The 24002-nt window shown below is 49.4% G+C and overlaps 2 protein-coding genes across 2 annotated transcripts in view; both read left to right on the plus strand.

Moving 5' to 3' along the window:
* The first annotated feature begins 218 nt into the window (after window positions 1-218).
* Window positions 219-2049, plus strand: rpl22 (ribosomal protein L22). Its single transcript, XM_062471370.1, has 4 exons — window positions 219-280; window positions 857-967; window positions 1282-1406; window positions 1858-2049. The coding sequence occupies exons 1-4, from the start codon at window positions 269-271 to the stop codon at window positions 2000-2002; spliced, it is 393 nt and encodes a 130-aa protein (XP_062327354.1). The 5' UTR covers window positions 219-268; the 3' UTR covers window positions 2003-2049.
* Window positions 2050-2575: 526 nt separating this feature from the next.
* The window catches only part of chd5 (chromodomain helicase DNA binding protein 5), a 34824-nt gene continuing 13397 nt past the window's right edge, over window positions 2576-24002 (plus strand). Inside the window, 14 exon segments of the mRNA XM_062461593.1 lie at window positions 2576-3031; window positions 8537-8691; window positions 13217-13450; window positions 14902-15020; window positions 15279-15514; window positions 15822-15934; window positions 16207-16333; window positions 18479-18645; window positions 19097-19315; window positions 19685-19891; window positions 20576-20787; window positions 20936-21067; window positions 21839-21947; window positions 22588-22779. Of these exon segments, the coding sequence (XP_062317577.1) occupies window positions 2965-3031; window positions 8537-8691; window positions 13217-13450; window positions 14902-15020; window positions 15279-15514; window positions 15822-15934; window positions 16207-16333; window positions 18479-18645; window positions 19097-19315; window positions 19685-19891; window positions 20576-20787; window positions 20936-21067; window positions 21839-21947; window positions 22588-22779 (2289 nt within the window). The 5' untranslated portion in view covers window positions 2576-2964.

Below are 24002 nucleotides of genomic sequence, written 5' to 3' on the forward strand. Positions count from 1 at the left end.
AACCATGACCCTATCAAAACAAACTCCCAATTGACATCAATATTATACTTAATCACTCAAGACTACATCACAAATAAATAACTTTTTTTGCATGCAGATATTTTACATATTCTAATTATATTTAATATATCGTATAGATAACGAGTTTATTTTTGTTTTTAAAACGATGAAAAACGAAGCGTGTAAATCGGCTTCTTGGAGAGTTCAAAAATCTCAGAAGAGGGATAGGATCAGATACCTGGCATCCCAAGTTAGAGCCTCTTCAACTATGGCCCCCATCGTGAGTACACCTCTGCTAATGCAGACAGCAGAAAACCAGAATTTAAATGCGATATACACGTTATTCAGAAAGCTGCGCCGCTTTCCTAAAGGACTAGAGACATAGCGTAATGATGCATTCTAGTAAAGTACAGATAGTAGCGTTTAAGTTGCACGTGTTGTGGAGCTACGTTGACGCCGACATGTGTCAGTACGTTAGCTACAGTAGCTAATGCTACTAGTGTAGCGACTTACGGCATAAGCTTAAATGTACTTCTTACAGCTTATTTTGCTAGTTATATAACCCACAAGGGCATACTGAACAGGGATACTATTAATATTTAAAAGGTACATTTTGTACATACGGCACAAATGTGAAATCACAAATCATTGTAGCCTATGGGATCTAGCTACATGACGAGAGCTTTTTGAAAAGCAAAGTAAAGCACTTAGTGACACAGCTGTTTCAAAACAACTGGGAAGTGTTTTACAACTAGTTCATGTTGTCGCGAAATAAGTGTGCTGTCCCACTTCTGAATGAATCATTTAATGAAAACAAACTGGTCGTTTGAGTAAAATTACTTTGATGTTTTGACAGAAAAAGCTGGTGACTAAAAAGCAGGGTGGTAAGCGGAAGAAGCAGCTTTTAAAGTTTACTCTGGACTGCACCCATCCAGTGGAAGATGGCATCATGGACGCTGCCAACTTTGTAAGTTCACCATCAACCAGTACTGCAATAAATAAATACAAATGCCCATATTCTATGTGCTTGTAGGCTACCAGTATATTAGTTTTCGTGCTATACAGTATGACTTGTTGATGACAGTCAGTCATTTAATGATCTAAAGAGTATGCCTTGAGATTGCATGAAACGCATTAGCAGTTGTTTATAATGATGGCCTATACAGATATGGGATGTGGCTCAATGCTTTGCTGTGTAGGTAGCCAGTCTAAGATCTCACCTGTCATTGTGACACCAGAATGTGCTTGTTTTAATGGTTTACTTGGGCCTCTCTTCCTCAGGAGCAGTTTCTGCAAGAACGCATCAAGGTGAACGGCAAAGCTGGGAGCTTGGGAGGTGGAGTGGTGTCCATCGAGAGGAGCAAGAGCAAGATCGGGGTGAACTCCGAGGTGCCTTTTTCCAAAAGGTAGGTCAGTTCTCCAGAGGGTCAGGGCGTGTTTTTATTGTTGTCTTTAGCCTGTTAGAGGTTCCTGCAATCAATGTCAGTGTGACCATAACTGGGAAAAGGTTTTAAATACTGTTATTGAATGCCTGGATATCCTGTTAAGATTTGTAAGGCATGCAAGCGTATCTGGGGTAGATTTGTTTTGAGATTCTCACTGGAGACACAATGAATCACAGACATGGCGTTCGGGTGTTAGATCTCCATAGATTTCCATATCTCATCTCACAGTGGTTAAGCATGAAATATTTCACATTTCCTCATAAATTCTAGCATAAATGAAGGCTGAAAGCTAGAATATTGTAACTTTATTCTCACTTGGTTGCTGGTTTGGTGTGGAAAAGTAGGACAACATTTTTTTTTTAGGTTAAACTATCTAATTGTGGTCTTTAATCATTGTCTGTGCTGGCTCCAGGTATCTGAAGTACCTCACTAAGAAGTACCTGAAGAAGAACAACCTGAGAGACTGGCTCAGAGTGGTGGCCAACACCAAGGAGAGCTACGAGCTGCGCTACTTCCAGATCAACCAGGATGAGGAAGAGGAGGAAGATGATGATTAAATGCATGCCATTTTTGTCATCAATAAAAGGTTGATGGGGGAAAATAATTTGCAAGCTGTCTTTACTCCTGTCAATCCATTCAGTGCATTCTGTGAATGCGTGTGTTCCGTAGTTTTATATTTGGGAAACAAACGTTAAGAAATCTTTTTCTCTTTTTTCATGTTAAGTGCCATGGCAAGGTCGTGCTATTTTGTGGTGATCCCACGTTTTCTTTGTTTCAACATGTGGTCCATCTCTCATGGGCACTTTGTTCCAGCGGTGGTTACCTTGACAACAGCTCAGCGACTGGCAACAGCGGAGCGAGCCAACTGTCCAGCTTGTCATGAAAACGAAGTTGGTGTTGATACTTTGTCATGTAGCCTGCGCACCTGACGTGGCTACATACTGTAGTCGTTCACACGCGAAGTTACATTTCGCAGTTTAGTTATGCATCCGATTGCAACCGACCACGAATAAAATCAAAAAGTGATTCCTTTCGAGGGAGCAAAACACCCCCTCCCTCCTCCACTCTATCCCGGTGTAACCTCGAATTCTACGGTCTTACTAGAGAAAATGGGCAACGCGACAGGCGACTTGGAGAGGAGGTGTTTTTAGAGGCAATGCCGTTTGAGCTCCCCTCACGACTAGTGAAAGTGGTAACTAGGAAAGCATGACTAACTAGTTGTGGAAATTATGGGATGGATTGTCATGGCAACAGACCAGACGTCACTATCTGGGCATGTGTGTTCCATTTTTTGTCTCTTTCTTATTTTCAGACTGCAAGACTTGGAAAGAGAAGAGTGGAAAAATATATATATTTCTCCTACAAGAGAAACCTCAATTTTAATATACAAAAATAAATTTATTTTTGCAAAGGGCCTGTATAAATTGTCTTTTCGAAACAGTGAAGAGCGAAGAGTGGCATTTGGAGGGTTAACTTTCTGTTAATTCTCTGGCTAGAGGTTTTGAGGTATGAGATAAAGATGCCGGGGTCGCTAAGCAATGAAGACGAGGCACAGGACGAAATGGATTTTGAAGACGAAATACCAGGTGAGGGAAGGGGGGGGGTGTCCTTCAGATATTTTACGCTGCTACGGCTTGTCGAATGCGGGGAAAAGGGCTTGTCCTGCGTTCTGGAATACTGGAAGGGAGGAGGGGTGGGGTGCTCTAGCAGAGCACAGTCATGCTATTATTTTGCACGACCCGTGTGCGTTCCTCGGGGACATGGGTCTACACTTGTCACCACTCTTCATATCCTCAAATGTGCTTCATGGAAATCCGTGGTTTGCGGTTGGCAATGGAAGGACGTCAAACATGCCTGGGGAATTCGCATTCGCACGAAAATATCCGAAATCCGCCACTGTATGAGGCCATAAAACTCCATTTTACACTTCACTGCGATATTCATAGACTACTTATTAGAAATAGCACTCTTTTTTTAGTCATGCGTTGCATTATCAATATTCTTTGGTTTTCTATTGCTGGGTAATCATGCCTCCGCAGACAGTGATATAGTTGATCTGAAGTCTCTCAAAGTTGAAGACTCGATACCATCTGCCGTCTCTCTGCAGCATCCAAAGGAAGTGTCAGTAGTGTGCTAGGGGCTCCGTTGTTTAGATCAGGCTACAGCAGTGGTCTCAGGGGTGCTAAAGCCACGTGTTACAAGGAAACACTTGACATCAGCTGTCCGGACTGTCCAGTTCCAGGGTCTTGTACTCCAGCCAGTCATTCGTTTTTCAACCAGGGGAGATGACATATGTTGTGTCAAAGTATTTTACCTTTTTTTTACCTGGTTGTTGCAGTTATTAAGAAATAGGTTTCGGTATTTCCTTTGATTTGTTTACACTCAACACATGGTCTCTGACAGTGATTAATGTATTGCACAGACTGTGCAATATTGAAACAAATGCAAATGAAAACCGAGGCAGGTGAATTGCAGTGTAAAATGCATAGTGACAGAGTTGACATGACATGACATTTATTTACACAGCTAGTTTAGAAGAGTGGCCCTCTAGTGTGTGGCTAGCATGGAGAGCAGGGAGTCATCAATCTTTTCCATCCATCTCTGTCCAGCAGGTCTTAAATCTCTGGCAAGCCACTGCCTGGTGTCAGAGATGATGTGATAAAGTGCCCTTACAGCATTGTCCTCAAGACATACTGTACCAACCAGGATCTGAAGACTGTCATGTTGGTTTGGTTTCATCAGTTTGGTTACTGTTGCCATGGTGGCTTCCGTCCTTCCGTCCTAGTCTGTAATAGTTTAGCATTAGCTTGACATCAAGAACCAATGGGAGTGCTGCTTTGGGCTTGTCCCCCTCTTCATTTACCTACTCCATAACTGACACTGGCTACATCAGTCGGTGACTGTTCAAAGCACCACTCACAAGTGATAAACGGATATGTTTAGAATCAGACTGTGGGGAATGTGGTTTCATTGTGGATTGTTCCCTTGTAATTGATTCTGCTAAGTGGATGACTGGGAAGGTGTGTGTGTGTGTGTATGCCAAGTTCCATTTTTTGTTGCCCTAAAAACTGGGATGTCTGAGAGATTTTGAATGAGGGCAGCTGGAGAGGGAACTTTCTGGAATGAGATGCATCCATGACAGCCTCCCCTTCCTCTTATCCTAGCAGTGATGTCTACCAACAGCCGCTGGTTCTGTGGCACTCATACAGTTTGATATCAACCTCTCGTGTTATTACACTAGCTGCAACATGGTCACACAAGGTTCTTTCATGTTACGGTACGTGACTTATTCTAGAACTACACCCATCTTCAAGATTTGTTTTCCCTGCTCAATTATTTAGGCCTCATCTGAAAATGAAAGATTATCACAGGCTTTTATGTGTCTACAAAACTTATCCCCAATTGCACGGAGCTATTTTTGGAGGATTCACAATGAAAGCTGACACCATTTCTTTAATTCTTTGCGTGCCTGCGTGTGAGTGTCTGCGAGGGATGCAGTCATACAGTACGTATGCGCGCACGCTTGTGGCGGTAATCTTCACATGTTGTCGGAGGCACATCTGTTCCTCTCCTTCTAGTAGCCTGCACTTTGTTCCATAGGCCTGTGAACGTTGGGAACAATGAGGAGCTCTGTATTGTACTACCCTCCACACACCACAGCAGCTCAAATATGTTTAACCCTAGTAGGCTCTGTGCAGAGAAATTCTCTCTCTCTCTCTCTCTCTCTCTCTCTCTCTCTCTCTCTCTCTCTCTCTCTCTCTCTCTCTCTCTCTCTCTCTCTCTCTCTCTCTCTTTCTCTCCACGTCTCTCTCTAGCTCTCATCTGTCTATCTTTCTCTCCCCCTTGCTCTCTCTCTCTCTGTCTCTAGCTCTATTACTCTCTTTCTCCTGCACCCCCTCCCCCGCAATCTCTCTCTCTATCACTCTTTCCTCTATCTCACTCATTCTCTGGGATAAGAAGTCATTATGTGGGTATTTCCATCCAAAGCCTGTGATAGACAGATACAGAAGGAGAGAGAGAGAGTTAGAGAGGGATGAAACGTAGGATTTCACACCAGGGATTCAGTTATGAGTCTCGCCTCTAATGGTCTGGCCTAGGGAGCAAGCCCTTGTGGTTCTCCACCTTTGCTTCTCCACTGTGCTTCTCCACCTTTACCTGTCCTGCCCTGCTCTGACCTGCCCTGCCCTACCCCGCCCTGCCCGGCTCTACTATCCACACTTGAAAGGTGTGCACAGGTGCCAAGTGGAGCAGCCTGCCCTGCAGGCGTTCTGGATGTCGCTGGGCCTGGTGCCAGCCTGTGTCCTCGCAGCCACATGCCAGAGTAATACCCCCTCCACACCTGGCACAGCCTGGTCCCCTCAGCCAACAGGCTGGTGGCCCCGTTGATTCCTGCCACAGATCAGGTTACTCAACTCACAGTCCTGGCCTCCAACTGGAGCACTGGTCCAGAACAGGAAGTTCCTTACGTGAATGGACTTCCTGATGAGCGCTACTCCTTCCTGCCTGCTTTGGATACCTAAGTGTGTCTTTTGTTTATTTCATTGGACTGGACAGCTGTGTTTCAATTAATTTGATTGTTACAGGTTGAGAGCAGAGAGACAGGGGAGATCTGGCCAGTCACTGGTGTAGGGTGCGTTTCCTTCTGTGTTTCTCCTCTACTCTCTTCCTCTCCTCTCTCCATCTCCATATCCATCTCTCTGCTCTTCCTGTCCTCCTTCCCCCTTCGCTCCTCTTTTTCTCTCCACTTCTCTCTTTTTTCTCTCCTTTCCTTTCTCCTTCCCTCTCTCTGTCTCTCCACCTCTCTCCACTTCTCCTCTCTCCTCCCTACATCTCAGTCTGTTCTTGTGTCGGTCAGAGATGTAATTGGAGCTGATGACACGCCTAGCAGGCAGGCAGGCACACAGACACACAGGCAGGAACACAAACAAAACCAGGCAGACACACAGACAAGAACACAAACAGAAACAGGCAGACACACATACAGGAACATAGACAGAAACACAGGCAGACACATACAGGAACATAGACAGAAACACAGGCCAACACACATACAGGAACATAGACAGAAACACAGGCAGACACACAGATAGAATCAGACAGGTACACAGACAGGAACAAACACAGACAGGAACACAAACAGACACACAGAGAGGCATAAAGTCATACACACAGGCCGAAAGACAAACAAGGAGACAGACAGACAGACAGACAGACAGACAGACCCACAGACAGACAGACAGACAGACAGACATGAACACAGAGCGGCAGACAGGCAAACTGGCAAATACACAAACAGGCCAAAAGACAAACACGCATACAGACAGGCAGACAGACAGACAGACAGACAGACCCACAGACAGACAGACAGACAGACAGACATGAACACAGAGCGGCAGACAGGCAAACTGGCAAATACACAAACAGGCCAAAAGACAAACACACATACAGACAGGCAGACAGACAGACAGACAGACAGACAGAAAGACAGAAAGACAGAAAGGCAGACAGACAGGCAGACAGACAGACAGACAGACAGACAGGCAGGCAGGCAGGCAGATACAGTACCCAGACAGGCAGACAGAAACCCAGGAAGGCTAACTGACAGACTGATGAGGATGCAGGAAGTCTGAGATGCAAGTAGCCAGGGAGGCAGTCAGACATTCAAACAGTCAGTCAGACATTCAGTCAGACAGTCAGACAGTCAGACAGTCAGACAGTCAGACAGACAGACAGACAGACAGTCAGACAGTCAGACAGACAGACAGGAAGCACAGCCTCTCAGACATGACAGAGTTCCCTTTGTGAAGCGCCACGAAAAGGTTGGCCTCAGAAACACTCAGGCAACATGAGCCAAAGCCATGAGGATTATAGTACAGTCAACAGATAGACCACAGAAACATGCATTTAAATGTTTTCACGTACATATATGTAATCCAAATGCCTCTGTATTTTATATAACGGTCAGAGATGTGTGGTGATTGGGCCCCTCTAGTCAGATAGATTTGACATCTCTGTTGTGAACACAGCAAGTGCCAAAGGCATATTCATAACCTACTCATCTGCGTTAATACGAAGACAAACACAGCCTTGAGGGAATACAGTACGTGCTGTGTTGAGCCCTCTCTCTGTGTGGACCCCCCCCCCCCCCCCCCCCCCCACAGCATGGCTAAACACAGGATGAGTGGATGGTGAGATTCTTGTCTGGCTGTCTTCCCTCCCTCCCTCCCTCCCTCCCTCCCTCCCTCTCTCTCTCTCCCTCTCTCTCCCTTTCTCTCTCTCCCCCCTCCACTCACACACCTTCCCAGGAGAAGGCAGGGCTGCAGGGCTTGTGTCGGCTGATTGACTCTGATACACATGCTGCATATTTCATGTCCTCCAGTATGTGTATGTGTGTCTGAGTGCGAATGCCTGCGTGTGTGTGAGTGCGTACGCGAGTATACAGTACGCCCGCGTGTGTGTGCGAGCGTTTGTGTGTGTCTGTGTGTGTGTGTGTGTGAGTGACAGTGAGGATGCGGCACCCTGGGAGTGTGTGTGTGTGTGAGCCTCTTTTATAGTGATGTACTGTCTGCTGTCGTTCTCTCCTCTGTGACCTGCTGGGGCTCGCTGGCTCCGTGTCTGTCTGGGTCGCACCAGGGCAGTGGGGGGGCACACACACACACACACATACACACACGGCCGCTGAGCAAGACTGTGTGCATCAACCCTGGGACACCACTGGAGCCACAAGCAGCACATTAGGGCAGACTGAGGGGAGATTAGGACCCAGGAAGTTCCGTTTCCTTGTGACTAAAACGGAGATGTGAATCCTGGTTGCTTGGGTCAAGGAGCAGGACGTTAAAGCCCAGAGGGTAAAAGCTATAAGAACACACCTGTAGCAGAGGTGGTTCGGTGACAGCTGTCACCCAGCCTCCCTCACTGGAAGACCAGCGCTGGACTTGGTCACCCCTCACATGTCACCGAATTACCTCTGCTACAGGTGTGTTCTTGTAGCTTTATCGAGGGTGTCTGTTTTGTGGGCGGGTGCGGAACCTTGGAGTGTGTGGGTGTGACTCGTCTGTGTCTGTGTGTGTGTGTGCGTGTGTCCTGTCCAGATGAGGACGAGAAAGGGGGGCGCGGCCCCGTGCCCCTGGCGGCGCTGGACAGCTTCTTCTCGGACGACGCCGACTCCCTCAAACAGCAGAAGAAGAAGAAACCCAAAAAGATGAAAGAAGGGAAGATGACCAAAGTGAAGAAGCGGAAAAAGGAGGTGAGCTTTGTGTGGCGAGAAACTGAAAAGTCCAAAAACGATTATCAGAAACTAGTATTAATTAATATACAGTATGTAGCTTATATATTATAGAAGATATATTATTAATGGATTGTATTATAGAGGGGCTGTTACTGTGTGAGAAACCTATTAAAAAAATGGTTACTATAGCTCATTAATGCTTTATTGATTGCCTTTGTGTTGTGTTGAATTTCCTTTGACTGGTCTGGTCTTAATTTGAGACAGAAGGGTGTCTCTGGCTATGGGCACTTGGCATCCGTGTCCAAGTTAGTGCCAGTGTAAGCTGTGGACACTGTGTGCCAGGTTAGTCTGGAGATCAGGCCTGGCTGCGTGTGCGTGTGCGTCTTGTGTGAGTGTGTGTGCGTGTATGTATGTGTGAGAATGCGTGTTTGTGTTTGTACATGTGTGTGTTTATTTGAGTGTGTGTGGGTGTGTGTGTGGGCAGGAGTGCCAAAGCTGTGTGTGCCAGTGTTCACAGCCTTTGTGACAGAGTTACCCTGACAGCTGAACTCTCCCAGACTGCGGTCCCCCCTCCCCTCCCCAACACACACACACACACACACACATACCCCCATCCACCGCCAGCAACTCGGCTCCAAGGTAGCCCCACCACAGTCCACTCTCCACTCTCAGCAGCAGCCCTCCAGAGAAGGCACTCAAGAGAGCCCTCGTCTTTATCTGACTCTTCCGTGGTCCTCATTAGCTGGAGGGGAACCTGACATGCAGCCCCCACTGAGGGTAACCCTGAGTGTGTGGCTGGAGAGCTGGCTACTACAGCCCACACTGCCAGGGCCCTGAACCCCTGGTCCTTAGAGAACCAGGGGATTCCTGCTATGAGGCATACACCTAACTCCTGGTGTCTGCATTAGATTATGTGGATAGGGGTTCTTGTCCAAACTAAACATGGACTAAGCCATACTCTTTTTCAATGTAGTCCGTCAGTGACTTGGACTGTGTGTTAGTGTTTGTGTGTCTGCTACAGTTTTGTCATTCATGCCCAATACTGACCAGTAAGTAGCAACTGTGCCAGTGACAAAGCCAGGGTGTTCCTGCCAGCCCTGACCATTAGTCCTCTGGCTGCTTAGCTATGTCAGCCTGACCCCAGACCAGCCTGCAAGCCCCAAACAGACCGTCTCTTTGGTTGTTTGGCCCACAACAGACACAGCACACAACACTGGACCCTGCTGGGATAATAAGGGGGACTTCTCTCTCTGTCTCTCTCCCTAACCAGGCACTGTCTCTATTTATCTCTCTGCCTCATTACTTCTCTCTTTTTCTATCCCTTTATTCCTCCTTTCCACTGTTCATCACTCTATTTCCCACTCTCTCTCTCCCCGTCGCTCCATCTCTCTTTCCTTCCCTGTGTCTGCCTTTCTCTGACTCTGTCCTATTATATCTTTATATCTCTCTTACTCCTATCTTTTTCTCTATTTCCCCCTTTCTTTCTGTGTCCCCATCTTTCCATCACTTTCACCCTCTCTTCTCTTTCGCTTTCTTTCCCTCTCTTTATTTTTGTCTCTCTTTTCCTCCCTCTGCCTCTCTCTGTCTCTCTCCATTTATCTGTCTCCACCCGATTTCTCTCTCTCTCTCTCTCTCTCTCTCTCTCTCTCTCTCTCTCTCTCTCTCTCTCTCTCTCTCTCTCTCTCTCTCTCTCTCTCTCTCTCTCTCTCTCTCTCTCTCTCTCTCTCTCCCTCTCTCTCTCTCTCTCTCTCTCTCTCTCTCTATCCCTCCTTCCTGCACCAGTGCTGGACAGTCACAGCTCTCCAGCTCTCCCATGCATGTATCCTGTGTGTGTGTGTGTGTGTGTGTGTGAGCAGGGCCTCAGCACCATCTGAGGATGTGGGTGGTGGTGGTGGTGGCAGGCGGTCACAGCCTCTCTCCTCCCAGGGCAGAGCAGGGAGACCCGGGTCACTGAATTCCATCATCCCTGCTGCTCCCAGCCCTCCTGGAGAGCACACTGCTTTATTACTGCCTCACGCCTATCGGAGGATCTGTTTTGTTGAGATAGTGTTTGAAAGGCTTTTCTTTCCAGGATGTCACTTAGACACCCTAGTGAAGGATTCTGTTCAGGGACAGATCTTCTGTGCACACATCCAACCGTGTTCTCCCGTCTATGTGTGTGTGTGAGTGTGTGTTTGTGTGTGTGCTAGTGCATGCGGGGGTATGAGTTTGTGTATGTGCACAGGTGTATTATGCGAGAGTGTCTGTGTGTGTGCTAATGCATGTGCGAGTGTGTGTGTCTTCATTAGTGTGTGTATGTGCAAGTGTATGTGTGCGAGTGCCTATGTGTGTGTGTGTGTGTGTGTGTGTGTGTGCGAGTGCACGTGTGAGTGTTCCTGTGCGAGCGTGCGTGTGCGAGTGAATGCTCTCTGCTCAGACCTTGTCTCTCTCTCGTTCATCTGGCTGATAACATCTCATCTGTGTTTGCGTCAGTCCACCCTACATCATGTGTTTGTGTAATGTTGGACTCTGGTAGCTATAGTGATAATGAAGGTTCAGCTCACTGCTGCCTCCCCCCTCTGCAGTAGCTCTCGGAATTAACAGTGGTTTTGCCTCCCTGCACCCCCCCCCCGCGCGCGCACACGGACACACACACATTGAATGAATGCCCGCGCACACATACCGCATACGTACACACACGGATACACACACTCAGACACACACTGGCATGCACGTGTGCACACAGATACACGCACGGTGATACATGCTTGCATGCACGTCCACAAACATGTACGCACGCACGCACAAACACACACACACACACACACACAGACACACACTATACAAATACACTATTTCTCTCTCTCTCTCTTTCTATTTCTCTCTCTTACTCTCTCTCTCTATATATATATTTATATATATATATCACTCTTCTGCATAAATGAGATTTGTCTAGACGGCCTCTGAAACACAGAGTCTGCTACCACAGGCCTCTGCATAACAAGCTTGTTATGCCAGGGTTTCTGATTGGATAACACTGTTCCACTGGCTGGCGCTGCTAGAGAGAAAGAGAGATAGAGAGAGAGCGAGAGAGGAGGAAAGAAATGAGAAATGTAGTGACAGTAAGAAAGACCAAGTGTACTGTGGAAGAGAAATAGAAAGAGGGAGAACAAGAGAGTGAGAGAGAAAGAGGGAGAACGATAATGAGAGTGAGAGAGAGTGAGAGAGGGAAAGAGAGTTAGTGAGAGAGACACAGAATGAGAGAGAGAGAGAGAGAGAGATAGGGAAAAAGAGAGAGCTCCAGACACTGCTCGATCTGGTTGCCATAGCAACACAGCCAGGCTGCTGGTTGGGTTGGCGGGTGCTGCGGCAATGTGAGCCTTTCCCCTGCTCTGCAGAGCGAGACGCCTGCGAGTCTCACACACACACACACACACACACACACACACACACACACACATAGGCACACACTTACATATACAGACTCACACGCACACACACACACATACACACATAAACAAACAACTTGCCTCCTCCACAAACACAAAACCACATTTCCCCACAAACACACACTCATACACACACACACATTCACAAACACCACCATTCTCCACAAACACACACCCACGCACACACACACAAATAAACATACACTATCCCCCACAAACCCACACACATACACACACAATGTGCAACAGGTATGGAACTGCAGAGGAGAATGCGTGCGCAAACACACACACAGACACACACAACTAATCCCCCACACACGCACATGCACACACACAAACGCACACACATGAATCCATGCATAGTATGCACAAGATGGCAGTATCCTAACACACTACCAATAAACTATAATCCGTAATTGACCCTCCAGACTCCAGGGGCACATGCCTCTGTTGACTGAGCTGCACTGCTCTGATTGGTTGAGATCAGGCAGCACAACCGCTGATTGGCTGTGCTGTCCCAGGTGTGTGGTGCGTTGCTCCAATTGGCTGTGTGTGCACTGAGCATGTGCAGAGATGCACGTGTGTCTGACAGTGGCCTGAAGGGGGAGCTGTACGTGAACCTGCCAGCTGAGACTGGCCTGTTGGATCAATGCAATAATACATGGATGCAATTCAATTATTTAGCTTTCTTCTCTGAAAACACAAAGAGTAGAAAACACCCTTTATTTAGAAGCAGGAGACGAATGCTGTAGGAGTGGGAAAGTTGGAGCAGATGGATTTGTTTCTAAAAGTTTGCAATGTATTCAACATGTGTATATTTGTTGATGTCAGCTGCGTGAAGTAGAATGTACATAATCCATTTTTATATGAATGAGACCCACAAAGCCTTAATTAGGTCATTTACTGATAATGTGTGTGGGCGTGTGTTTTGTATGTGTTTGCGTGTTTGTGTTTGTGTTTGTGTGTACATATGTTCGCATGCATGTGTACGTATGTGTTTGCGCGGGCGTATGCTTTCGTCCGTGTGTGTGTGTGTTTGGGTGTAAATGTGTGAGCGTGCGTGGGTGCGTGTACATGCGTGCTCTGGTGTGTGTGTTCGCGTTTGTGCTCTCCAGGCAGGGCTCCAGGGCCTGGGCCCTGTAGGGGGCGGAGCCTGCAGCGACCAGGAAGAGGCCTCGGAGAGGGAGGAGGAGGAGCGGCTGGAGGGGGGCTCGGAGAGCGAGAGCAGCAGCTACGCCCCCACCAAGAAGAAGAAGAAGAAACCCAGGGAGAAGAAAGAGAAGAAGCCCAAACGGAAGAAGAGAGAAGAGGAGGAGGACGATGATGACGATGATGACGGGAACCTGAAAGTGAGCTCTTTTTACCAGCTCTCCAGTGGCGGGAAAAAACGTTGCACGTTAGTGTTTGTTCGTGTGTGTGTGTGAATGTGTGTAGATGTTTGCGCATGTGCGTTGTCTGTGTGTGGGTGCACGCGTGTGTGCTTGTATGTGTGCATGCCTGGGCAAATGTGTGTGTGTGAAAGTGTGCGTATGTCTGCATGTGTTTGTTAGCATATGTGCTTGTATGTGTGTGTGAGAGTGTGCGTGAGAGTGTCTGTGCGGGATAGTTTGCGTGTGTATGTCTGCCTGTGTCTGTGAGCCCATATGCAGACTAACCCCCTCTGTGTCTGTGAGCCCATATGCAGACTAACCCCCTCTGTGTCTGTGAGCCCATATGCAGACTAACCCCCTCTGGGTCTGTGAGCCCATATGCAGACTAACCCCCTCTGTGTCTGTGAGCCCATATGCAGACTAACCCCCTCTGTGTCTGTGAGCCCATATGCAGACTAACCCCCTGTGTGTCTGTGAGCCCATATGCAGACTAACCCCCTCTGTGTCTGTGAGCCCATATGCAGACTAACCCCCTCTGTGTCTGTGAGCCCATATGCAGACTAACCCCCTGTGTGTCTGTGAGCCCATATGCAGACTAACCCCCTCTGTGTCTGTGAGCCCATATGCAGACTAACCCCCTCTGTGTCTGTGAGCCCATATGCAGACTAACCCCCTCTGTGTCTGTGAGCCCATATGCAGACTAACCCCCTCTGTGTCTGTGAGCCCATATGCAGACTAACCCCCTCTGTGTCTGTGAGCCCATATGCAGACTAACCCCCTCTGTGTCTGTGAGCCCATATGCAGACTAACCCCCTCTGTGTCTGTGAGCCCATATGCAGACTAACCCCCTGTGTGTCTGTGAGCCCATATGCAGACTAACCCCCTGTGTGTCTGTGAGCCCATATGCAGACTAACCCCCTGTGTGTCTGTGAGCCCATATGCAGACTAACCCCCTGTGTGTCTGTGAGCCCATATGCAGACTAACCCCCTCTGTGTCTGTGAGCCCATATGCAGACTAACCCCCTCTGTGTCTGTGAGCCCATATGCAGACTAACCCCCTCTGTGTCTGTGAGCCCATATGCAGACTAACCCCCTCTGTGTCTGTGAGCCCATATGCAGACTAACCCCCTCTGTGTCTGTGAGCCCATATGCAGACTAACCCCCTCTGTGTCTGTGAGCCCATATGCAGACTAACCCCCTGTGTGTCTGTGAGCCCATATGCAGACTAACCCCCTGTGTGTCTGTGAGCCCATATGCAGAATAACCTCCTGTGTGTCTGTGAGCCCATATGCAGACTAACCCCCTGTGTGTCTGTGAGCCCATATGCAGACTAACCCCCTGTGTGTCTGTGAGCCCATATGCAGACTAACCCCCTGTGTGTCTGTGAGCCCATATGCAGACTAACCCCCTGTGTGTCTGCGGCGCCCCAGGAGCCCAAGTTGTCGTGCCAGCTGATGGAGGAGTGGGGTCTGGAGGATGTCCAGCACGCCTTCACAGAGCAGGACTACCGCACCCTCACCAACTACAAGGCCTTCAGCCAGTTCCTCAGGTACTTGTCTGTCTGTCTGTCTGTCTGTGTGTGCTGGTGTGAATCTGTAGGTTTTGGGGAACCTCTTTCCTGACCCTATATTATAACACACACCTCACACCCAATCCCCCATCCTTCTCTCCTACACACACAAGTCCCCCTCTCACACACACACACCTCTCTCTCAGACACACACACAGATCCCCCACTATTGGTTGACTGCCACGGGAGTCGTCTGGGATGTGTGTACTGTCCTGTCTGACTGTGTGTGTCTCCCAGGCCGCTGATAGCCAAGAAGAACCCCAAGATCCCCATGTCTAAGATGATGACCGTGCTGGGCGCCAAGTGGCGGGAGTTCAGCGCCAACAACCCTTTCAAAGGCTCCTCTGCCACCGCTGTGGCCGCCGCTGTGGCCGCCGCCGTGGAAACCGTCACCGTGGCCCCGCCCATCACTGTCAGCCAACCGAGCTCCCAGCCAGGGCCAATCAGAAAAGCCAAAACCAAAGAGGGGAAGGGTAATGGTTGCCAGCTAGTCATGTTTTAGTTGCTCATACCTGTGTCCCTGTTCTGAGGCATCCCTCCAGACTAGTTGTAGGGGGTCTCTGTTCTGGAATGTAAAACATAGGACAGGTGTTGGAACTAACTGTTCATACTGGTGCTTTACTTGAGTTTGGTGGAGTGTTAGAGAATGGGGGCCCAGTTGTGTGTACGTGTGTTTGGATGCGTGTACTGTGAGCGTGTGTGTGTGTGTTGACTTCATGTAGAGAGCTTAGAGAAGCATGCATCAGGCCCCGGATGTTCAGCGGTGATCTGGTGTCTCAGGTCCAGGAGTGAGGAAGAGGAACAAGACGGTGAAGGAGGGGAAGAAGAAGCCCAAACCCAAGAAGACCAAGTCCAAGTCAGGCCAGAGTGGCAAGAAGAAGAAGGCCTCCTCCGTACGTTCCTGCTCCTCTGGTCAACCTCTCTAGCAGGACGCAAACCATCACTAGCCAAATGGACTCATGATTAGAGAAATAATATTTTGTTTTATATGGCCTTTGGGGTCAAGTCAACTGTAAAACTGATAATGTCTTGCTCTTCATTTCTCCCCCCCCCTCTCTCTCTCTCTCTCTCTCTCTCTCTCTGTATCTCGCTCTCTCTCTCTCTCTCTCTCTCTCTCTCTCTCCCGCTCTCTCTCTCGGGTGGTAAACCCTGTTTGTTGGTCCAGAGTGAGGAGGACTTCCTGGAGGAGTCTGACTTTGATGACATCAGCATCCACAGTGCCTGCGTGCTGTCTGACACCTCGACAGCAGCCAAGAAGAAGGCGGCCCGCAAGGGGCGCAAGAAGAGGAAACGTATGTTCCTCACCTGTTCAGAGGGAACACAAACACAGACACTGATGAGTGGGTGGATGGAAGGATTGAGGGATGGATGGATACAGGGTTGGATGGAGGCATGAAGGGATGGAAGGATAGAGGGATGGATGGATCGATGGAAGGAAGGATGGATGGATTATTGAACAGATAAACAAGCAAAACTAGAGAGGGTACAATTTCTGGGGAAATTGTAGGGTGTGCTTGCTTGCGTCGGTTGCACAGGGGTCCGTTTTTGAATGACATTTTTACAACTGATATTTCTGTATATTTTATATAAAAATGCATACTTATTATTTATAAAAATTACATAGATTTAAAAGCATTTTTTTGCCGCTCATTTACAACTGAAAATACGAGTGAAGTGTAGAATGAAATAGATGTCTTCTCATTTCCCCTGCAAGAGGCAGCCTCATCGTTGAATCAAAACGAAGAAATTTGGCAGACCGGTGTAAAAATTGACCTAATCTCTATGACTTAAACGTCCTTTTAAGTTTTTCCCTTCTCGTGATATTTTAAGGAATTTAGCCTACTCATATTGCATTCATTCATGAATAAAGAACCCCCTTTGAAGATTATTCTACGACGTTACCGGCAGTAGAAGATGGAATCGCGATTCAAACAGTACCATCTGCTAACTGAAAATATGCCCTCAAAAACGTAAATAAGCTTGACATTTATTTAGTGGAAAATCGCTTTCATAAAAAGCTCACTGGTAGCGATCATTGTCAGTAACAACGCCAAGTGCGATATAGCCCTGTGTGGAGAAGCTTCCCCGGTAAATTGTACTACTACGGTACGGTACTAGACTACTGCTGTGTTCGTTCGTCTTGGTTGCGATTGCGTTGGTTGAATTGGATTCAACGTTCCGTTGTACGGTTTAGGCTGAAATTAATTATTTTCATGAACAGATTGACAAAGTTTAGGCTGTGGCAATGAAGTTAAGGTTAGTAGTTACATAGACTTTTGGTTTAAGTAAGGGGAGTGCCGAACATGTTCTGTCGCCGTTTGACTTCCTACAGCTGTGTCGATGTTTTTGTAGTGTCTCGCGTAGGCTACAGCGTTGCAGTGAGCAACACTGGTTTGAAACCACAGGTAATGATAATTTCACCCACAAATCGTTTACTTGTAATGTAATGTCATAATAAATCCTACAACGAAAATGTATTTGTGAGGAATGTTTATTTTAACGATTGAAAACAGATGCATCATGGACCACTGTAGTATGTGTTGCCCGGGCAACAGAGGCAAATGTCATGATGCTAATACTTCCGAAAGTAGATGTACTTCCTTAATAATATCAGCTAATGTTGTACATTACATTTCATAATTGTGTTTCACATCACAAAGTAAAATGAGTAAATAGTTATCACCCTGGCCTCTTTGCTTGTGGCGTTTCTGCAGCTGCCTTGCAGTAAAGCTATAGTTAGCCTAGCTATCCCCCAAGTTAACAGATGCGAAACGAATGTTCTGCTACAGGTAGTCACGCGTGTTTTCGTGACGTTAGTGACGTAGTGACGTTAGTAAAGTCAGTGACTGTGGCTAGCAAATTAGCCACCGTTAGCTTCACTTTTCACCACAAAAACGCAATTTCTACTTAAACCATGCAACGGAACGTAAATAAAAATACAACCAACGCAATCGCTAACAAGACGAACCTTTTGACACCGCCGTTGTGTATGTAGTACAAATATTGACTGATCCTTAGGGGGACGAAAATAAATAATAAATAAATATATATGTGAGAGAACAAAGGTTGTGCCCTTGCCGAAGGCAAAGCACACCCAACAAGCAAATGAACAAACTCCTGTTCAAACAAACACATGAATCATTCCACTATTGAATGCCAGAAAAAAAGGAACAAATGAGCGCATGGCTAAACAAGTGAGTGCCTGACCTGTGAGGTGTGCGGTCCCTGACCTGTGAGGTGTGCGGTGCCTGACCTGTGAGGTGTGCGGTCCCTGACCTGTGAGGTGTGCGGTGCCTGACCTGTGAGGTGTGCGGTCCCTGACCTGTGAGGTGTGCGGTGCCTGACCTGTGAGGTGTGCGGTCCCTGACCTGTGAGGTGTGCGGTGCCTGACCTGTGAGGTGTGCGGTGCCTGACCTGTGAAGTGTGTGGTGCCCTAGGGGAGGATGGGGATGGCTATGAGACAGACCACCAGGACTACTGCGAGGTGTGTACGCAGGGCGGGGAGATCATCCTGTGTGACACCTGCCCCAGGGCCTACCACCTGGTGTGTCTGGAGCCTGAGCTGGAGAAGGCTCCGGAGGGAACCTGGAGCTGCCCACACTGCGTGAGTTCACCCTGCCTGGGGAGCGGTCCTCACACACACACACACACGCACACACACACACACACACACACACACACACACACACACACACACACAGAGTCATGCACTTACACACACACAAGCATTCATGCACACACCTGCATGCACACAAATGGACATACAAATGCTTGCATTCATGCACATACACACGCACACTGTACACACACACGGACATACACACAAACCTATACACACACGCACACACTCAGGCACACACACTGCATTCCAGTCGTGGACGTTTCCAGTCACGTAGGTGTGTGTGACCTGGTTGTCCACTAGCTGTAACCTCCTTTCCATCAGTGAGGTGGAAGTAATCACAGCCTCTAACAACCATGAACATCATCACACACTCAGTAGACCCAGCACATATGATCCCACTGAAACTACTTTCGTGTGTGTGTGTGTGTGCCAGGAGAAGGAGGGCATCCAGTGGGAGGCCAAGGACGAGGAAGAGGAAGAGGAGGATCCTGCTGGAGAGGAAGAGGATGACCACATGGAATTCTGCCGAGTGTGCAAGGACGGCGGAGAGCTACTCTGCTGTGACACCTGCCCGTCGTCCTATCACATCCACTGCCTGAACCCGCCCCTCCCTGAAATACCCAATGGGGAGTGGCTCTGCCCACGCTGCATGGTAAACAGACCGGGGGTTGTTTCTGACAGCATCAGTGTTGGTTTAGAATGACTCAATCGTGCTACTGAGAAACACAGGGCGTTGTGTACATCATAATTAAATGATTAGACATTAGAAAACATGTCTTATCAAGGTTACAAATTATGAGTTTCAAGGTAAAAAGAGGTAAAAAAACATATTTACACATATTTAAAAAAGCTTTCTTTTAAAAAAGCCCGTCACATTTATCGTTAATGGAGTCCAGACCACCTCCTCCTCTTCTCCCAGGGCAGACCTGAGTGATTATAGAGACCTGACAGGGATGGAGAGAGAGAGTCAGAGAGCTATTTCTGTCTGACCTCCCCTCCTCTCCTCCTCCTCCTCCTCCAGTGCCCCCCTCTGAAAGGGAAGGTCCAGAGAATTCTCCACTGGACGTGGGGGGACCCCCCCTTGCCGGCGGAGGTGCCCTGCGGCCCTGATGGGGAGGCCGTCGACCCCCTGGCCAGACCCCCCCTGAAGGGACACCCAGAGAGGGAGCTGTTCGTCAAGTGGGCTGGGCTGTCTTACTGGCACTGCTCCTGGGTCAACGAGCTGCAGGTGAGACACATTAACACCCAGGAACCCCCCCCACCCCCCTCCCCCCCAGCCAGGACTTAACCTCCCAGAACCTCCCCACCCATGTCCCTCCCCAGACCCGCCCAGAGCCTTCCCCTCTCCAGACCCACCCAGAGCCTTCCCCTCTCCAGACCCACCCAGAGCCTTCCCTTCTCCAGACCCGCCCAGAGCCTTCCCCTCTCCAGACCCACCCAGAGCCTTCCCCTCTCCAGACCCACCCAGAGCCTTCCCCTCTCCAGACCCACCCAGAGCCTTCCCCTCTCCAGACCCACCCAGAGCCTTCCCCTCTCCAGACCCACCCAGAGCCTTCCCCTCTCCAGAACGCCCAGTACCCTAATGCCTGGTACACACTATTAGGAATTTTACCTGACAGTCTGCGGATCTTCATCATTCCATACTGTGACCAATCAGGGAGCACGATGCAAATAATTCTTCCCCGTGGATCAAAAACGCCTTCCTCCAGGTCCGCTGATCACCCTGTAAAGCTACGTCGTCCAGAGACGACAGATAAGGTCAGGTGACCTTCTCAATAGTGTGTACTAAACAAAACAAGTCTGCCACAAGCCCCACATAAGTCCCACACGAGCCCTTCGGAAACCCCCCCTCCCTCCAGAAGCCCCTCTCCTCCTGGGGCCCAGCTCTGACCCCCAGCCCCCTCTCTCCCAGCTGGAGCTGTACCACACGGTGATGTACCGGAACTACCAGAGGAAGAACGATATGGACGAGCCCCCGCCCTATGACTACGGGTCCGGGGAGGAGGAGCTGAACAACGAGAAGAGGAAGAGCAAAGACCCGCAGTACGCCATCATGGAAGAGAGGTTCTACCGCTACGGGATCAAGCCAGAGTGGATGGTCATCCACAGGGTGATCAATCACAGGTACACACACACACAAACACACACATACACACCCACAAGTACGTACCCACCCACACACACACACACACACACACTTGCACCCTCACACATACACACACGGCTTGTGGGACCCTCCAGAACTTGATCATGTCTGTGGTGTTCGCTGAAGTTTTGATAAGGATGGGGATGTGCACTACCTGATCAAGTGGAGGGACCTGCCTTATGACCAGTGCACCTGGGAGGTGGACGACTTTGACGTCCCAGAGTACGACAGCCACAAGCAAGCCTACTGGGACCACAGGTCTGCTCCTCACCTGTCTCACACACCTGTCTCACACACCTGTTTCACACATCTGCTCATACACCTGTCTCACACACCTGTTTCACACACCTGTTTCACACATCTGCTCATACACCTGCTCATACACCTGTCTCACACACCTGTCTCACACACCTGTCTCACACACCTGTTTCACACATCTGCTCATACACCTGTCTCACACACCTGTTTCACACATCTGCTCATACACCTGCTCATACACCTGTCTCACACATCTGCTCATACACCTGTCTCACACATCTGCTCATACACCTGTCTCACACATCTGTTCATACACCTGTTTCACACATCTGCTCATACACCTGCTCATACACCTGTCTCACACACCTGTCTCACACACCTGTCTCACACACCTGTTTCACACATCTGCTCATACACCTGTCTCACACACCTGTTTCACACATCTGCTCATACACCTGCTCATACACCTGTCTCACACATCTGCTCATACACCTGTCTCACACATCTGCTCATACACCTGTCTCACACATCTGTTCATACACCTGTCTCACATCTGCTCATACACCTGTCTCACATCTGCTCATACACCTGTCTCACACACCTGTCTCACACAGCTGCTCATACACTGTCTCACGCACCCACTCACACAGCCCCCCACAGCACCTATCTCACCCACTTATTTCTCTGTGCTAATGTCCTTGGCATTATTAGGGCCTAATTACCCTCTCAATCAACCTCTTCCGAACTCACCGTCCTGCTGTTATGTGACAGGGAGCAGATTCTTGGTGAGGATCTTCGCCCCCTGGTGGTGAGGAAAGGAAAGCGAGCCAAAGAGGAGCACCCCAAGAGAGAGATCCCCCCTGACGCTCCCATCATCGATGTGAGTGGCTACAGCGCAGCACGGTCAGGGGCTGTCATGACCATGTTCACACACGTGAGACTGGTGGAGGTGGTGGAGGTCATTCATAGTCCATTATATTCCCAGGTCTAACTATGAGCTTGGATCACTGACAGGAGTTTCATAGTAATAATAACCTACAGTCTCTACCAGGTGGAACCAGATTCATGTCATTATCTAGGTCTACCCTGGGTTCTCTTTCTCTAGCACACTTCACCCTGGCCTCTCTCTCTCACACACTCCAACCTGGCCTCTGTCTCTCTCTAACACACTCCAACCTGGCCTCTGTCTCTCTGTCTAACATACTCCACCCTGGCCTCTGTCTCTCTGTCTAACAAACTCCACCCTGGCCTCTCTCTCTCTCTAACAAACTTCACCCTGGCCTCTCTCTCTCACACACTCCACCCTGGCCTCTGTCTCTCTGTTTAACACACTCCACAATGGCCTCTGTCTCTCTGTCTAGCATACTCCAACCTGGCCTCTCTCTCTCTCTCTCTCTCTCTCTCTCTCTCTCTCTCTCTCTCTCTCTCTCTCTCTCTCTCTCTCTCTCTCTCTCTCTAACAAACTCCACCCTGGCCTCTCTCTCTAACACACTCCACCCTGGCCTCTCTCTTCTCTCCAGCCCACCATCAAGTTTGAGCACCAGCCGTGGTACATCAATGCCACGGGGGGAACCCTGCACCCCTACCAGCTGGAGGGGCTGAACTGGCTGAGGTTCTCCTGGGCTCAGGGCACCGACACCATCCTGGCAGACGAGATGGGCCTGGGCAAGACCGTCCAGACCATCGTCTTCCTCTACTCTCTCTACAAGGAGGTAGGTGGGGGAGGAGGGGAAGAAAAGATACATAAATATGGACGTGGTGTAATTAGAAAAGGATTAACTACATACAAGCTGTGAGTGTGTCCGTTCTTCTTCGTCTCCACAATGGATGTTTTCACGGGAGGCAGCATGTGAGAGTCATGTTTTCTGTTGAACTGTGTTTACCTCCCGGCGAGGTTCTGCTGGGTGAGAAGTTAGAGCTGTGACCCCTCCGCCCCACTCCTCCTCCTCCCATCGACACTGTATGACTATGTTTAGCCTGTGTTCTGCTCCTCTCTCTCACCAACCGTCTCTGGAGGAGGGGATCCCTCTCTGAATTGCTCCTCCCAAGGTTTCTTCCATTTTTTTCTCCTGTTGAGAGTTTTTTGGGAGTTTTTCCTTGTCTTCCTTGAGGGTTTAGGTTGGTTGAGGGGCAGTTCTATGGGCATATGTGAAGCCCTCTGTGACATGCTTGCGTGTAAAAAGGGCTATACAAATAAATTGGATTTGATTTGATCTCCCTCCACCTTTCTCCTCCCCCTTTCCTCCCTCCTGCTCCTGCTCCCTTTTCCCTTCTGCTCTTTATCCACCCCCGTTTCCCCTTTCTCCTACTCCTACTATCTCCTTCCTTCTCCCCTACTCCCCCCTTCCTCCCCCCTCCTCTCTCTTTCCTCCTCCTGTTCCACCCTTCCTCCTCCCCTTTCCTCCTTCCATTTCCTTCTTATCCCCTCCCTCCTCCTCATCCCCCTTCCTCCTCCTCATTCCCACTCCCTCCTCCCCCCTTCCTCCCCACCCCACTCCTCCCCACCCCACTCCTCCCCCCCCCTCCTCCTCCCCCCCTCCTCCCCACCCCACTCCTCCTCCCCCCATCCTCCCCACCCCACTCCTCCTCCCCCCTTCCTCCCCACCCCACTCCTCCTCCCCCCCTCCTCCTCCCCCCCTCCTCCCCACCCCACTCCTCCTCCCCCCTTCCTCCCCACCCCACTCCTCCTCCCCCCCTCCTCCCCACCCCACTCCTCCTCCCCCCTTCCTCCCCACCCCACTCCTCCTCCCCCCCTCCTCCTCCCCCCCTCCTCCCCACCCCACTCCTCCTCCCCCCCTCCTCCCCACCCCACTCCTCCTCCCCCCTTCCTCCCCACCCCACTCCTCCTCCCCCCTTCCTCCCCACCCCACTCCTCCTCCCCCCCTCCTCCTCCCCCCCTCCTCCCCACCCCACTCCTCCTCCCCCCCTCCTCCCC

This window comes from Osmerus eperlanus, chromosome 1 (genome assembly GCF_963692335.1).
Source record: "Osmerus eperlanus chromosome 1, fOsmEpe2.1, whole genome shotgun sequence".
NCBI lineage: Eukaryota > Metazoa > Chordata > Actinopteri > Osmeriformes > Osmeridae > Osmerus > Osmerus eperlanus.

Coding starts and splice junctions, on each gene's coding strand:
- rpl22 (XM_062471370.1), top strand. Junction 968..1,281: donor TCATGGACGCTGCCAACTTT/GTAAGTTCACCA, acceptor TCTCTTCCTCAG/GAGCAGTTTCTGCAAGAACG. Junction 1,407..1,857: donor GAGGTGCCTTTTTCCAAAAG/GTAGGTCAGTTC, acceptor TGCTGGCTCCAG/GTATCTGAAGTACCTCACTA.